The sequence below is a fragment of the Leptidea sinapis genome, chromosome 6 (genome assembly GCF_905404315.1).
Source record: "Leptidea sinapis chromosome 6, ilLepSina1.1, whole genome shotgun sequence".
In the NCBI taxonomy this organism is placed as follows: domain Eukaryota; kingdom Metazoa; phylum Arthropoda; class Insecta; order Lepidoptera; family Pieridae; genus Leptidea; species Leptidea sinapis.
This window is the reverse complement of record NC_066270.1, coordinates 11,105,662-11,121,669: the sequence shown is the minus strand read 5'-3', so window position 1 is coordinate 11,121,669 and position 16,008 is coordinate 11,105,662. Positions and strand designations below refer to the sequence as shown.

The 16,008-nt window shown below is 34.7% G+C and overlaps 1 protein-coding gene across 1 annotated transcript in view; it reads right to left on the bottom strand.

Moving 5' to 3' along the window:
• LOC126965197 (fasciclin-1) overlaps positions 1-16,008 on the bottom strand; it is a 130,841-nt gene that overhangs the window by 21,831 nt on the left and 93,002 nt on the right. Inside the window, exons 2-3 of the mRNA XM_050808638.1 lie at positions 4,151-4,289; positions 2,522-2,700 (exon numbers count right to left, since the gene is read on the bottom strand). Coding sequence (XP_050664595.1) covers positions 2,522-2,700; positions 4,151-4,289 — 318 coding nt within the window. The remainder of the gene's footprint in view (positions 1-2,521; positions 2,701-4,150; positions 4,290-16,008) is intronic.

Sequence of the window (16,008 nt, the reverse complement as noted above, 5' to 3'; positions counted from 1 at the left end):
CATAATTTTACTGCGCTGAAGTGAACATCAAACACTGTTAAGGGGTAACTTTTCGTTCCGTTTAAAAACTTTCACAACTCGAACTAGTACGCAATAACGTTACAAGTTACTGTACAAGTTCAAAATATTGTAGCGTTATTTTTAAAAGAATAAGATAGAGGAAGGTAATGTATAAAATTTGCTTGCTTTTTATTTTTTATTGGAAGACGGGGGCAAGTAATTACTCTCCTTCCACAAAAGCATTGCAGGTTTTCATAAACAGCGACATCTACTAGTTGAACTACGAAATAAATAAACGAAGGAAAAACTGATCCCTAATCGTATTATGTGAATTTTCTCGACTGTTTCCCACTTGGTTTTTAATCCTAGATTTTTTCAAATAAAACCATTATTAACTGTGTCCCTTGTAAGTGGTAAATTAAATCAAACAGTCCAGTCCTGTCTCACTCCCTTTGTAGGTATCAAATTCGTAAGTACGTGCGGCGGCCTCTACGTAGTAGGCCAGCCAGTAGGGATTCACGAGCAGGTAGTGACGCTCGCGCGAGTTTGTTTATCACCTACTTCACAGATCCGACCGATATTTTAAAAATAGAGAAAGCTAAATAAAGTAAAGCTCTGTTCAAACTGAGGCAAATAACACGCGGGAAGCGGGTCGCGTTTTAGCGTAATTCGCTCGCTCGCTTAGGCTCTCAAACTGACGCGACTTCCCGCGTGTCTTTTTTGGTTCTTCAGTCAAGAAAAAACATGCATTGTGAGATCAAACAATCCCGCTCTTGTTCGCTTCAACTTGACTGACTACTCGCGTCAATTTGAACACGTCCATACAATTTAGCTGACACAATCCATTGAATTCCATCCCGTGTCCCGCGCGTTACTCGCCTCAGTTTGAACAGAGCTTTACTTTATTTAGGTTTCTCTATTTTTAAAAGTATCGGTCGGATCTGTGAATCATATAAAAAGTCATTGCGATCCTAACTTAAAAGATCCTAACTTGAAACAATCTAATTTAAAGGTATTATTATTATAATGAAATTACCATTCATGATGGCTATATTATTTCCTATTTATATTTCATAATTATTTCAATAATTTTACTTATATAATTTATACGTCTAGATTAGATGAGATCTAGAGCCTCACAGACAAGCCACGTCTTACGTTAGTGTGCGTGAATTGCTCAAAATATAGGTTAGTTCTAAACTCAATATAATTCGAGGTTTTCACAGCTGACAGTGCATCTAGATGTATTGTATGAATTATGATTACTTCTTATCTTGTAATTTCATAAAATAATAAAGCTAAATGGAAATCTTATAACGATGCATTGTTATCAGAAACTTGATATAAAGAGTTATTGAAATTCCATTGATAATAGCCACATCCTATCGTTAATTAGTTCTCTGTCTAACTGTTATTTTTATTATAAGTATAAAAGTATTTCACTTTGCTAATGGACATATGTACTTGACAGAAGAACATAGATTGATACTTTAAACTTCGACCTATATTTAGTGTAGGGAACTCTTTTAAGCTTGTAAAGTTAGTATTGATACATAAGATACACATTAGCTTTAAGGGTAAATGTATACACTTTTATAATAAAGCCCCAGCCACTGTTCAGGCATTATGTATCTATAAATAAAATTTTAATGTTTTATTAAAAACGGCTCTGTCGTAAATCCTACAACTCCACAGCTGAATAACTAAGTGATCCGACAGCCTGGGACTAGATTATGATTATTTTATAGCAATTTCAATATTGCATATTTTATTAAGAAAAGCACAAAAAAAGAATGCCGGGAGAATTTCTTGCGCCGCTTCTTCTCAGAACGCAATCTGTTTCCAAAGCGGTAGTAGTATCCAGTATATTAGAAATAACATCAAATAGAATTGTAAATGAATCAATTTTAAGAAAATAAATGCCTTTTATTGTTAAAGTTATTTTGCTGAAATGTTATCCAAATGTTATGAGTATTTAAGTAAGTGTTTATTTTGCTAAGATTTGTCTTTAACCAATTCCACGTAAGTTTCACCTCTATACGAGGCATCCTCAAGAGATGTTGACTCGTCGAACTCTCGTACGAGAGTCACATGTAGAAGCGAATCATATTTCGAACTGGTTAAAAACAAATCGAAATTAACACTTAAGATAACTCATAACGTTATTAATAACTTAATAACGTTAATAATTATAACAATTTAAATTAGTTATCAATCTATCTGTTTATATATATAGTGAAAATCCTCATTGTTTGAGGCTCAATCACGCCTTAACGACTAATCGTATCGACATGAAACTACCACCATTCGACGCGAAATCTATCCTAGATGGTTTATGGCTATTTATTTTTCGAATTCCAACGTTCCTTCCTTTTAAATATCGCAATTCTAGTTAAATATAACAATTTAAATTATTATCTCTGCTCGTTAATAAGAAAATACATAAAATGAAGTTTACTATAGAAAAACATTTACGAATTCTAGCAAAAATGTTATTTTATCTTTTGACAATATCTCTCACCTGCCGTTTACCATTTCTATTGGTAGCTTGATATGATCTTGACACGTCGACTTTGGCATTATTTACATATATGTCGTCATGGTTGGGATCTCGACGCCTCGTCACCCACAGGGGTGGGTTCCCCTCCAACTCCGACGATATCGAGTAGTCCAAGTTAGTGAGCGTCGTCGCTAAGTTAGCTGGAAGTAAATAAGCTAAGTAAGCGTTAATTGTTTCACTTATTGGTTCTGTTGTAATTTGAAACGGCAATTTACCGCTATCTTATATATAAAATTCTCGTGTCCCGGTGTTAGTTACCAAACTCCTCCAAAACGGCTATACGGATTCGTATGAAAATTTATAATTATTAGATCTGAGAATTGGCTGACATCTATTTTTCTATATATATAAGGTTGACCCCAAAATATTTTTTTTTGGAGAAATTTTTTCATTTTCATTTATTATAATTCAGAATAAAAAAATACATACAACTTCAAATTTTCACACGTCTACGATCTACAATTGTTTTTGTTTCGCGATTTTTATATTATTCTGTTCCATGCACAGATCCATAATAGGGTTGCAAGATGTCAATAGAATACAATAATTACTGTAGTACGATAAATTTTATGTACCTACAATATATTTGGTCTGAGAATCAGCCGTCATTTATTTTTTATAGCCCAATTAAATTACTTTATATGGCAATACAACGTTTGCTGAGTCAGCTGATATTCATTAAAACCTGCCTGTAAGTTGGAATATTGTTTAATACGTACATATTTTTTATTTATTGTTTCATACTTAGATAATTTATTAGTCTAGATAGAGTCTCTCGCTGCCAGACAACTGATGAAAACAGGCCAGGTTTATTACATTAGTGTACGTGACAAGTTACGTCTTACACTCGCAATTCATATGTTACTGTTCAGGCATTATCTATAAATAAATTTAAATGTTTTATTAAAAAGAAATCTGTCGTAAATCCTTCTACTCCACAGCTGAATATCTAAGTGATCGGACAGCCTGGGACTAAATTAAGATTATTGTATAGCAATAACAATGACAATATAATATTTTAAAGAGCACAATGAAGAATGCTGGGAGAGTTTCGTGCACCGTTTCTTCTCTCTCAGAGTAAAATTTGTTTCTGAAGTGGTGATAGTGTTAAATAAATGGTTTTTATGCCTTTATGCCTGATACGGAAGGCTTGTATACATTAAAATTTGAATTTTAGTCTGAAATGATTCTTGATGACAAATCGTACGTTATTTTGAGACATACATTATAATTCAACAGTGGGAGGCTCCTTTGCACAGGTAGCCGGCTAGATTATGGGTACCACAACGGCGCCTACCTCTGCCGTGAAGCAGTAATCTGTAAACATTGCTTTGTTTCAATCTGAAGGGCGCCGTAGCTAGTGAAATTACTGGGCAAATGACACTAACATCTTACGTCTCAAGGTGCCGAGCGCAATTGTAGTGCCACTCAGAAGTTGAGTTTTTCAACTTCCTGAGCGGCACTGCTTGTAATAGGCAGGGCGTATTAATTACCATCAGCTGAACGTCCTGCTCGCCTCGTCCCTTATTTTAATTTAAAAAAAAATACATTATACAAGTTATGACAATGTTTAGTATTTGATAAACTTACAAATATGATAGAGTACGAGGGAATCGTCCATAGCTTCGTTGTATCTTTGGAAGGCCGCGTTGGTCGGTGCGAAGAGCGTCACTTGGCGATACTGCAAACTCATGTTGGCTACTACATTCCGCTCCAAAAGCGCCAGAAACTGTGGACAAATAAAAGATTTAGAAAAATAATTAAATTTAATTGTATGTTTAGTTCTTGTGCCAGTGGGAGGCTCCTTTGCACAGGATGCCGGCTAGATTACCGGTACCACTACGGCACCTATTTCTACCGTGAAGCAATAATGTGTAAAAATTACCGTGTTTCTTACTTTCTACCGTGAAATTATTGGGCAAATGAGACTTTAGATCTTGTCTCAAGGTGATGAGCACACTTGTAGTGTTACTCAGAATTTTTGAGTTTTTCAATAATCCTGAGCGGCTGAGATGTAATGGGCAGGGCGTATCAATTACCATCAGCTGAACGTCCTGCTCGTCTCGTCCCTTATTTTCATAAAAAAAAGTTGATTGGTATAAAACTGAAGTATTGCGGAGTGCTTGGTACAATAGATCAAATTCGTAAAGCAGTTTCTGAGGTTACCGTGCACTAACAAACCGATAAAACAACTATTTTTTGACGTAGCCTTAATAAGGATAACGTATTTTTTTTTATTTGATTTGAATGTATTTGATATGATATAATTCTAGAATATTGCATTTACAATTTAGCGCACATATAACATACACATACGCTGTATAATTTGTTATTTTTAAACTTTAAGGTATGGCTTAGGCTAAGGCTTTTGATACCCTTCGAGGGTTCATCATCATCATCATCATCAGCCAGAAGACGTCAACTCCTGACAAAAGCCTCCCCCAAAGATTTCTACGACGGTTGGTCCTGCGCTGCCCTCATCCAACGTATTCCGGCGATCTTAACCATATCGTCGGTCCATCTTGTGGGGGGCCTACCAACACTGCGTCTTCCGGTACGTGGTCGCCATTGGAGGACTTTACTGCCCCAACGGCCAACTGTCCGTCGAACTATGTGCCCTGCCCACTGCCACTTCAGTTTAGCAATCATTTGGACTATGTCAGTGACTTTGGGGATTATTTCAATTAAATTAGTAACCAAAGTTTATGAACGATGCAGAACTCGAACCCGCGACCTCTCGGGTTCCGTCCGAGCGCTCTCCCAACTGAGCAAATCGAGTGACGTATGGTTTATAAATCTTGGTATTTCGTTCAACAATCAGGTTGTCGCTCCATGTATCTATAATTTAACTATTTGAAACCTCAAAAACAAAATACTATAAAATTCAAAAGTTATACAAAGCAATTGGGTAATTTAATATCAATTAAAAAGATTTGATAATAAATGCCAAACTACTGAACTGAAACTCGATATACATTTAAATATCTCAATAACAGCTAACCCGACGTAAACTTAATATTAACCCTAATTTTGAAATTCTGCCATCTATATTATCCAAACATCAAAAGCTATTATAGTTTCAATAGCTCGCCACTTCGTAGCTAATAGGCACTTAATTTTCTCTGCGAATATATTTGGTAACAATTCGACCTCGCAGGTAACAAACAAACCCTTACATTTATATCGCCCAACAAATGGGCTCACATCATAAAATTTCCTATAAATAACAACACGAGGTCTACTGATAGCGACAAATCCTTTATTCACATGCAAAGCACCTGAATTTAACGCTTCCAAATAATATTAACATTCGCAGCGTACGTGTGAAATGTTTTCACAGTAGATGAGAAAATATGACCAAAGCTGTGTAATTTAATGGTCCTTTCACGCCGTTCGCAACAATATTTTTGTGTATCTTGTTTAAAATATACATATACACACAGAAGTTAAAACATGTTGCTGTAAAATGTGTAGTTGTGAAAAAACTAAACAGTTGGAGAATGGGTGGTCATACCAGGAGTGGGATAATTTTTATTACTATTCCAGAGGGCAAACGGGCAAGTGGTTTACCTGATGGAAAGTTAAGCCCACCCGTTAAAATTCGCAATAGAGGACAAGAGGACTTTAATGTGGGATTTTTTTTATGAAAATAGGGGCGAGACAGCAGGACATGCTGGTGGTAATTGATACGCCCTGTCCATTACAATGCAGTGGCGTTCAGGATCCTTGAAATCCCCAAACACTCAAGTTGCATTACAACTGCTCTGGTCACCTTGAGACATAAGATGTTAAGTCTTATTTGCCCAGTAATTTCACTAGCTACGGCGCCCTTCAGGCCGAAACACAGTAATATTTAAACATTACTACTTCACGGTAGAAATAGGCGCCGTTGTGGTACCCATAATCTAGCCGGCATCCAGTGCAAAGATCCCGAAGTTGTGTAGGTTTCCACATTCGCGCTGTGTGATGCAAACATTTTCTTGGAAATAGCGTGGTTCTGGAATATCAGAATGTCTTGATTCACGGGTGTGTTTTCACATTTTGAAGTGAACTCTTCAGAACGCTCCTCACTATTTATGCGATGGAAAATATAGAGACTTAAAAGCGAAGCCACACAGTAAATTAATTAGCTGATCGATTTATTCACGACTGGTTAAGGCGTAGTTCATTAATTTCACGTTCACAAATTTTTATATATAAATAGAAAGAATCTCATAACAAATTGTACCATACAGCCTTAGTTTCTGAATCTTTGGAGTATTAGATATAATATGTTAAAAAATTGGTCGCTGGCTATACTCCTCACGCATTGGGAGGAGTGGGAGGCTCCTTTGCACAGGAAGCCGGCTAGATTATGGGTACCACAACGGCGCCTATTTCTGCCGTGAAGCAGTAATGTGTAAACATTACTGTGTTATTCGGTCTGGAGGGCGCCATAGCAAGTGAAATTAATGGGCAAATGAGACTTAACATCTTATGTCTCAAGGTGACGAGTGCAATTGTGGTGTTGGTCAAAAATTTTGGGTTTTTCAAGAATCCTGAGCGGCACTGCATTGTAATGGTTTGGGCGTATCGATTACCATCAGCTGAACGTCCTGCTCGTCTCGTCCCTTAGTCTCATAAAGAAAAAATAATTGGAAGAACTAAGAAAACGTGACGACAAAAGGCGTTTTTTTCAAACGGTTCCTTCGATTAGGCGTTTTTGTATTGTATGCCTGGACTATGACGTCAGTAATATGGTGGTCTGTCTCATTCTTAACAACTGTAAAGGAAGTGTGAATCCCCGCCCTATACGATTTTTTTAAAGTAAGAAAACTACTTTATGTTACGATAGGAACGTTAAGAATGTATGTGCAAGCGACGGCTTTATTTACCTAAACCCACGGACTAGTAAAAAAATAAGGACTCCGTGTCACCTTACATAACAGTGTAACACCAAAACATGCTGATTAACGTGTATATACATAGCCTCACGCACACACTCACACTACTACAGGCCTATAGACGGCCGTTATGAAAATTGTCATCGTCTGTGACAGATCAGTTTGCGTCTCAATAAAATATTTTAAAAATGCCGTCATGCGTTGTGATAAAACAATAACATTAAGGTATTTGTGGATATTTGATTATTTAAGGAAGAAAAAATTGTGTAACTGGTATACCCCATAACTGCACACACACTAGCATAAAGGTGCTTCACTTGCTAATATCACGGCGCGGAGTCCTTCTTTGTTTACTAGTCCGTGCTTAACATAAAAATATTTTTTTTGCGTTGTACGTTTTCTTATGTAACTATTTTTTAATTAAGATTATAATGATAAAAATGTAGGATTTATTGTAATTAGGGATGAAAATTGATGAAAGGAATGTTGAAAATACAGATTAAATTTTATAAATATGATATTATATTTTATACGATTTATTTACATTTGTTTGTTTGTATGCAGATAATGATCATACTTTTTCGTATGAAACACTGTAAATAATTTTTGATAAAAGAAACTCCTACAGATAATTCTTACAAAAATAGTTTAGGTAGGTTAGTAAAATAGAAGAAACAAAGAAGAAAGACATATATTTATTTGTAACAAACACAATATTTACATAATATAATAGAAAAAACATATATACAAAACAAATTACAAATTGGAGTGTTTGTCACAAATTGGTCACACTTCAGCATAATGCTGATTACTGTCGCAACCAGCGCTGATCTTCCAGTGGGACCACTAAATGACGCCACACACGAATGCCATAAGTAGCTGACGCCTTTCTAATTACACTTCTTACACGTTATATCTTAGGTAGCAGGTAAGTACTATCTACGTTAAACTTACCTCATGTAACTATCGTAATATAATTATAATAATAATAATAATATTGACACACTCTTACACAAATTAGGCATGGCCTGTACTATGGGTACAAGACAACGATATATTTGATACGATACACTTACTTAAACATACATAAATACATATAAACACTCATGACTCGGAAACAAACATCCATATTCATCATATAAATGATTGCACCTACCGGGATTCAAACCCGGGACCTCTAGCTTAGTAGTCAGGGTCACTAACCACTCGGCTATATCGGTCGTCAAACTATAGTTTCATAATTTCTTTAATTTAGCTTTAAAGCTAGGTAAACAACTCTGGCTCCGGATTGGTGATAGGTTCCAACTCTCACAATATAAATCTTAATTGAAGAACAAATTTATAAAACCGAACCGATATTCGTGCATAATAAATTCAGGAATTAATTAACACAGCAAACAAAATTGGATTGCTCGGTCTCATTTTCATAATTAACGAGATATTTAATGACCCGGCGGTAATTTACAATGAATTTTAAGGTGTCTTTAGGGGAACAGTTATTTTGGAGAAGAACGAAGATTAACTCACGTAAGTATAGTAACACGAGTATGTTACTTTTCTCTTGGTTCGTACCTTAGTTGCACACAAAGGGTTCCGTATCATAGTAAAAGATATAACCTATAATAATAACCAGGGTCCTAAAGAATCATTATTAGAAAATTTTAAAGAAATAAAAATTTTGACTGTTGCATCTCAATATATTCTTGATAATGTTCTGAATGTTTATAGGCCCTTAATTAGCTGGGACCATAATAATGTTAATACGAAGAACAAACATAAACTTGTTGTGCCTACTACTCGGTTAAGTTGAGTTAATAAGTCTTTTTTTAGGCGATGTATATATGCTTTTACAACATGATCCCAGAAAATGTTCAAAACAAATGTGTTACGAAATTTAAAAGAATTGTTAACAAACGTTGGTAAACATTATTATAACATAAATGATTTTTTTAATGATACCACAGACTGGGAATGGAGCGAACACACCCAGGCTCTTTAATTATAAATGTTCATTGTACGATATTACATTGTAATCCATATTTTATTTCAAAAAATCCGCTGAGTTTCTTGCGCCTGTTTTTCTCAGGTCTAAGGCACACTATTTGACGGGTGGTAGTTTTTTATGTTCAATAAGTAATTTTAAATCCTATTTTGAATAAAAACATTTGAAACTGAATAACAATATTTTCTTTCTTACAAATTGCGTTTGTATTAAGTGAAACTATGAAACTCAGTTATCATACGGATTGCGATGATTAAGTAAAAGTTATTCGATATTCAGTACGTAATAATCTTTACCAAAATTTTTATTGGTGAGTAGACGTGAGGAGTTGAAGGATTGAACTGAAAAAAACGTCCTCCTCCAGAAACGACCAAGTATCATGAAGTTAAGAATATAATAAAATATTATTTTAACAGAATTGTGTAACTTTGAAATACCGTCATTTTGTGCAAAAAAAAATGGGAATCAAATACCTATTACTTGTAACTAATTCTAGTAGGCTTCATAAGATACATAATAGCTTTAAGGGTAAATAAAACTCCTATAATAAAGTCCCAGCCACTGTTCAGGCATTACCTATAAATAAATTTAAAAGTTTTATAAAAAAATGGCTCTGACGTAAATCCTTTACTCGACTGCTGAATATCTAAATGATCGGACAGCCTGGGACTAGATTGTGATTATTTTATAGCGATAGAAATGACTGTACAATATTGTATATTTTTATTGAAAAGAGCGAAAAAAAAAGAATGCTGGGAGAGTTTCTTGCGCCGCTTCTTCTCTCTCAGAGCGCCATTTGTTTCCGAAGCGGTAGTAGTATCTAGTAGTTATTAGAAATGATATCAAAAAGAATTCTAATGGAATCAATTTTGAGAAAATAAATGCCTTTTATGCCTTTTAAATAATTGGTAGTTAAATGTATCTAAAGTATCATTTATAGGCGAAGCACATTTGATTCTACATTCTGATACATTTCCTTTGAGTTAACATGCTAGATGCACATGACGAATCGACAATTTGATTTAAGCCTGTTTGGATATCAGTACATATAAAAATTCAGAATGTGAATCCCATTCGCTTCTCAAGGATGATTTGGACCGTAGTAAGTGAGGCTTTCATCTAAAAGCATATTAACCCCACCCACTACACTCACCCTGATGAAGGACCCCCGAATGGTCCGAAACTAGTTGGAACTCACACCGATAAAGCATGAGTAAAGCCGTTTTAAAAAATAAAAATATTAATGTAGTTATTACTTTAGTTATTATTTTGAGCTTAAAGTATTCTGGTCCAACGTGAAGACTATATTGATGTATGGGTGTGAAACGTGGAAGGTCACCAAGCCCATCTCTCATCAAATTCAGGTTTTTTTCAATACCAAATTTCCAAAGATCATCTTTGGCAACGCTGTCATGAAGTCCCAATAGACCAACAGATAAAACGCCGCAAATGAAGCTGGATATGCCACTCTCTCTGGAGGGATCCCAACCATTTACCGAGGCAAGATCACACACCCTAGACGTAGATCTGGAAGCCTCAAGGAAAAAGCAAACGTGGCCATCCAAAGCTAACCTGGCGGCGGACTGTCACTGATGAAGCAAAAGACATCGAAAGGACCTGGAGTGAAATTAAGAGAGATGCTCAGGACCGATCGCGATTGAAATGCACTGTGGATGAGCTCTGCCCCAGCTAGGGGATACAGGAACTTAAGTGAGTAGTTTAGTTTGTTGCCCCAGTATATAATATGGCTAGATTATGGGTACCACAACGGCGTCTATTTCTGCGGTGAAGCAGTAATGTGTAAGTTATGTAACATCTGATGTCTCAAGGTGACGAGCGTAGTTGTAGTGCCGCTCAGAATTTTTGGGGTTTTTCAAGAATCCTGAGCGGCAATGCATTGAAATGGGCACAGCGCATCAATTACCATCAGCTGAACGTCCTGCTGGTCTTGTCCCTTATTTACAATAAAAAAAAACCTACTCCACATACGTAATCACTTATGGGATTAATTACTTAAATAAAATTTATAAGAATAAATTTGCTGTTAATATTTACACGTGCGACATCTCAAGTCAATTTCCTAATATGCGAATATTCGGGTTGAGCAGGTTATCAACTGTATAGTAGATCCTGAAGTCATCTACAACAAATCTTACAAGCCAAGAGAGTTAAAGAAGAACTCGAACGTATGGCTGAATGGGAGAGCACTCGCACGAAACACGAGAGGTTCGAGTCCCGCATCGTTCATAAATTTTGTTTATAAATTTAATTTGTGTAACAAAATTTAAATACAAAAACTGGTATTTCACGTCACCTAATTTGCTATACTTATTATATATATACTTATTTTAGTAGTTATTAAGAATAATTTTATTGTTAGTTAAGCGGTCTCAAATATCAGCCGTGAAGCAGTAATGTGTAAGCATTACTGTGTTTCGGTCTGAAGGGCGCCGCAGCTAGTGAAATTACTGTTCAAATGAGACTTAACATCTTAAGTCTCAAGGTGACGCTATTGTAGTGCCGCTCAGAATTTTTGGGTTTTCCAAGAATGTCTCTGCATTGAAATGGGCAAGTCGCATAAACTTCCATAAGTTAAAGGTCCTGCTCGTGTCGTCCCGTATTGGCATAAAAAAAAAGATCCATGTAAACATTTAGTCCTGCAAATAAATATCTTGTATCATTATCGTGAACTGTTAATATACAAAGTCTAGCCAAAGCAATAAGTTGTCCTTATTTGGCAACAGAATACAGACTTGGCTTGTGAAAACAAGGGAAGGAGGTTAAAGGTTGGTATCGACTCCGACAACATGGCGCCACGAGACCAGACGACACATTCTGGCGAACGGGAACCAGTGCCCTATTTTACGGCGAGTCTCAGACTTGTTGGCAACTTTGCGATATGATTTGAATGAATTCAATTCAAGAAGAGAGAATAAACTGTACTAAAAAAGTGTGTGTGTACTTATGCATACGTAAGAAGTTATACTTATTTGGCCTAACGAAGCAAAAATCAATAAAATAAATTATTCCACGTGCTATTCTATGTTTATAGAAAGAACAAAATTTGTAAAATCAATTATTAAATAATGAATACGGCTGTATGTGCTTGAACCCTTTAGCTGTCCAAATAATGGACGAAAAAACCAAAAAAATAATAATGTAAGGCGCAAATTGTCAGAAAATTTTAGGAATCAACTTCACCCTGTTACTTTTGTGTTACAGTCATGCGCGCGCATCTTAACATTTCACTCTCATCATTTTTTCATAACGCGCCTAAAGAAGTATAACTTAAAAAATCGTAAGTTTTTTTTTAAATATTTAAGTAAAAAAGTGGCGTACTGCAGGGACGTATACGTTCTTCTCAGGCATAGCTTTTGAAATAGGTGGTAGTTTTTGAATAAGTGATTTTATATCCTATTTTGAATAAAAATTATTTGAATTTGAATTATTGCTTCACGATAGATAGGCGCCGTTTTGGAACAAATCTGTACTGTCATTGCTATTGCTATAATAATATAATCATAACCTAGTCCCAGGCTGTCGGATCACTTAGCTACTCAGTGGAGTAGTAGGATTTACGACAGAGCCATTTTTTTAATAAACAATTTAAATTTAATTTATGATAACTGAAGTATGATGATATAAATGGTCTAGTTCACCAGCTAACGTCAGGGTGTTGAATTTGCGTGACGGTGTGCGCGCGCATCGTAAAACGTCACTCTGATAATTTTCTCCACACACCAAAAGAAGTATGTTTAACTTCAATAATATTATAGTGGTAGATACATATACTTGGCTTAGATTATTTATGCGTTTAAATAGACTATGACACCTGTGAAAAATGCCGAAAAAAAATGAGTTTAGAACTAACCTCTCTAAAATCGCGAGTATAAGACGTAGCTTGTCACGCACACTAAAATAATATTCCTGGCCTGTTTTTATCGGTTGTCTTACAGCAAGAGACTCTACCTGGACGTACAAATTATCTAATATACTTGGTTGGTTTTAAAAATTCAAATTCAAATATTTTTATTCAAAATAGGATGTGACATCACTTATTGAAAGTCAAAAACTACCACCAATTCCAAAAAGAATGCCTCAGACCTGAGAAGAATGGGCGCAACAAACTCAGCGGGCTATTTCTTTTCATCAAAAATATGTTTACAAAGTAATATGGTACAATTAAATTATTATTTAATAGCCTGAGGGCGGTCGCTCCATTCCCAATCTGTCGCATCATTAAGAAAGTCATTTATGTTATAGTAACCTTTACCACACAAACGTTTCTTAACAATGCTTTTGAATATCGTAATAATTTTGTTTTGAACATTTTCTGGGATCTTGATGTAAAAGCATATACGTCGCCCCACAAAATACTTTAACTTCTACTTGTTTATGTCGGTTCCTACAAAAATAATAAAAATAATATTCAATACTGCCTCCATTAGTTATAACTAGTTTTAGTTTGTATGATATTAGCTTATTAATACTCTGAATAACAGGTTTATTTATTAATTTACTTATTATATCTGTCATTTTAAATGCGTGTGTACTAGCAAGACTATCTGATGAACACCCAGCGACACATATATAAATAAACATTAAGCCAATTTTATTGAATCGGCGACAAGATAAAGTAACAATACAGTCTTTGTCTCAGTGTTACTCACACAATAACGTATTCATCTGATGTTCGATAGCTTCACAACCGCAAGAAATAAGTTATGAAGGCCCTACTAATAAGGCGACATAAAGAAATGTTTAGAGCTGGCGGTCACGCAAATAAATCCTGACTTATCTTTATACTAGCTGACCCGACAGTCGTTGTTCTGTTCATAATAAAAAAAAAACTTGCGGGTGGAATTTCGTATAATCCATTCTTAGCTGACCTCTACTCGGTGAAAAGAATATTCCTACCAAATTTCAAGTCTTTAGCTCTAATGGTTCCAGAGATATCGTGACGAGTGACTATATACTTGGAAATCTCTTATATATATATAGATATATGTAATATTATGTTGTTTAATGAAACAAAAACTATTTAAATGTTGCTCTGTAAAGAGATGTTTATTTTGTTATTAACCTTTCTAGCTTCTACACTTTGAAAAATTACAATTATTTACAAACTTGTAAAGAAAAACAACATTAAAAGCTATTGCTCCAATTTATGTTTTAATAATCTAAAATGATTAATAGTATTTATTTTACAAAGAATCCTTGTTAATGTTCAATTACATAAAACCAGAGTGAATACCGTTAAAGAAGGAATATAGAATAAATAAAACTCAGACATTTTAAGTCAAAGTTAATGTGTGGGAAATTTAAATTAAATGGAGAGCTAAAAGAGCTTCTTCTAATATATAAAATTCTCATGTCGCGGTGTTTGTAGTTAAACTCCTTCGAAACGGCTTGACCGACTCTCATGAAATTTTGAGTGCATATTGGGTAGGTCTGAGAATCGGACAGCATCTATTTTTCATCCCCCAAAGTGTTAAGGGTGGTCTAACCATTTTTTTTTTAAATTTTTTTTACATTTTTTTTTTAATTTGTTTGATTATGATTCAGCATTAAAATACATACAACTTCAAATTTTTACCCATCTACGATCAACACTTACTTTTGTATCGCGATTTTAATATTATTCTAATCCACTAGCAACTCTATTGCAATCGAATATAATGATTATTGTAGTACGATATATTTGGTAGGTCTGAGAATCGGTCGTCATCTATTTTTATACCCTAAAAATTTTAATTATTGATTTTTTTTTTACTTTATATGGCAATACAACGTTTGCTGGGTCAGCTAGTACATATATATAATTCTTTTGTACGTGTGTTCACACTGAACTCCTAAGCGGCTAGACCGATTTGAATAATATTTTCTGTGTGTGTTCAAGTGGATTCGAGGATGGGTTAGGTTAGGTTAGGTTATTCACAATTGAACGACCCCCTAAATGGTTGGACCGCTTTGATGATTTTTTAGTGTTCCAGTGAGTGTGATATTGGTTTAGATTCTCAATACAGTCGACATATAATTCTCCTATGTATGTTAGTCATCTCCTCCTAACGCCTGGACCGATTTTTCAAATATAACACGTGTGTATAGGACAATCTCTGGGTCCGCTAGTATATATAGTATCTTATATATATATATATATATATATATATATATATATATATATATATATATATAATATATATATTATATATATTCAAAAATTTCGTGACATACATACCAAAAGCTAATAAAATCTTGTTAAAAACTAGTCAAGTATGAGTCACAGTCTCACACGAGGGATTTCGTATCACAGTACAAGATAATTTGAAATAATGCACTTTTTAAATACTTTTGATTTACAATTCTTTCATTATAATAAAAGCAGCATTTCGCAAGATTACGACCACTATTTGTTTCATATAGGCATTATAAAAATTAGCCCAAGAAAAACATGCAAACATCGACTGAAACATACATTAAAAAATCAATCAGAGATCAAGGAACATATTGCCGCATTTAGAAATAATCATCCCGAAAAATCACACTTCGCGAAACATATAATT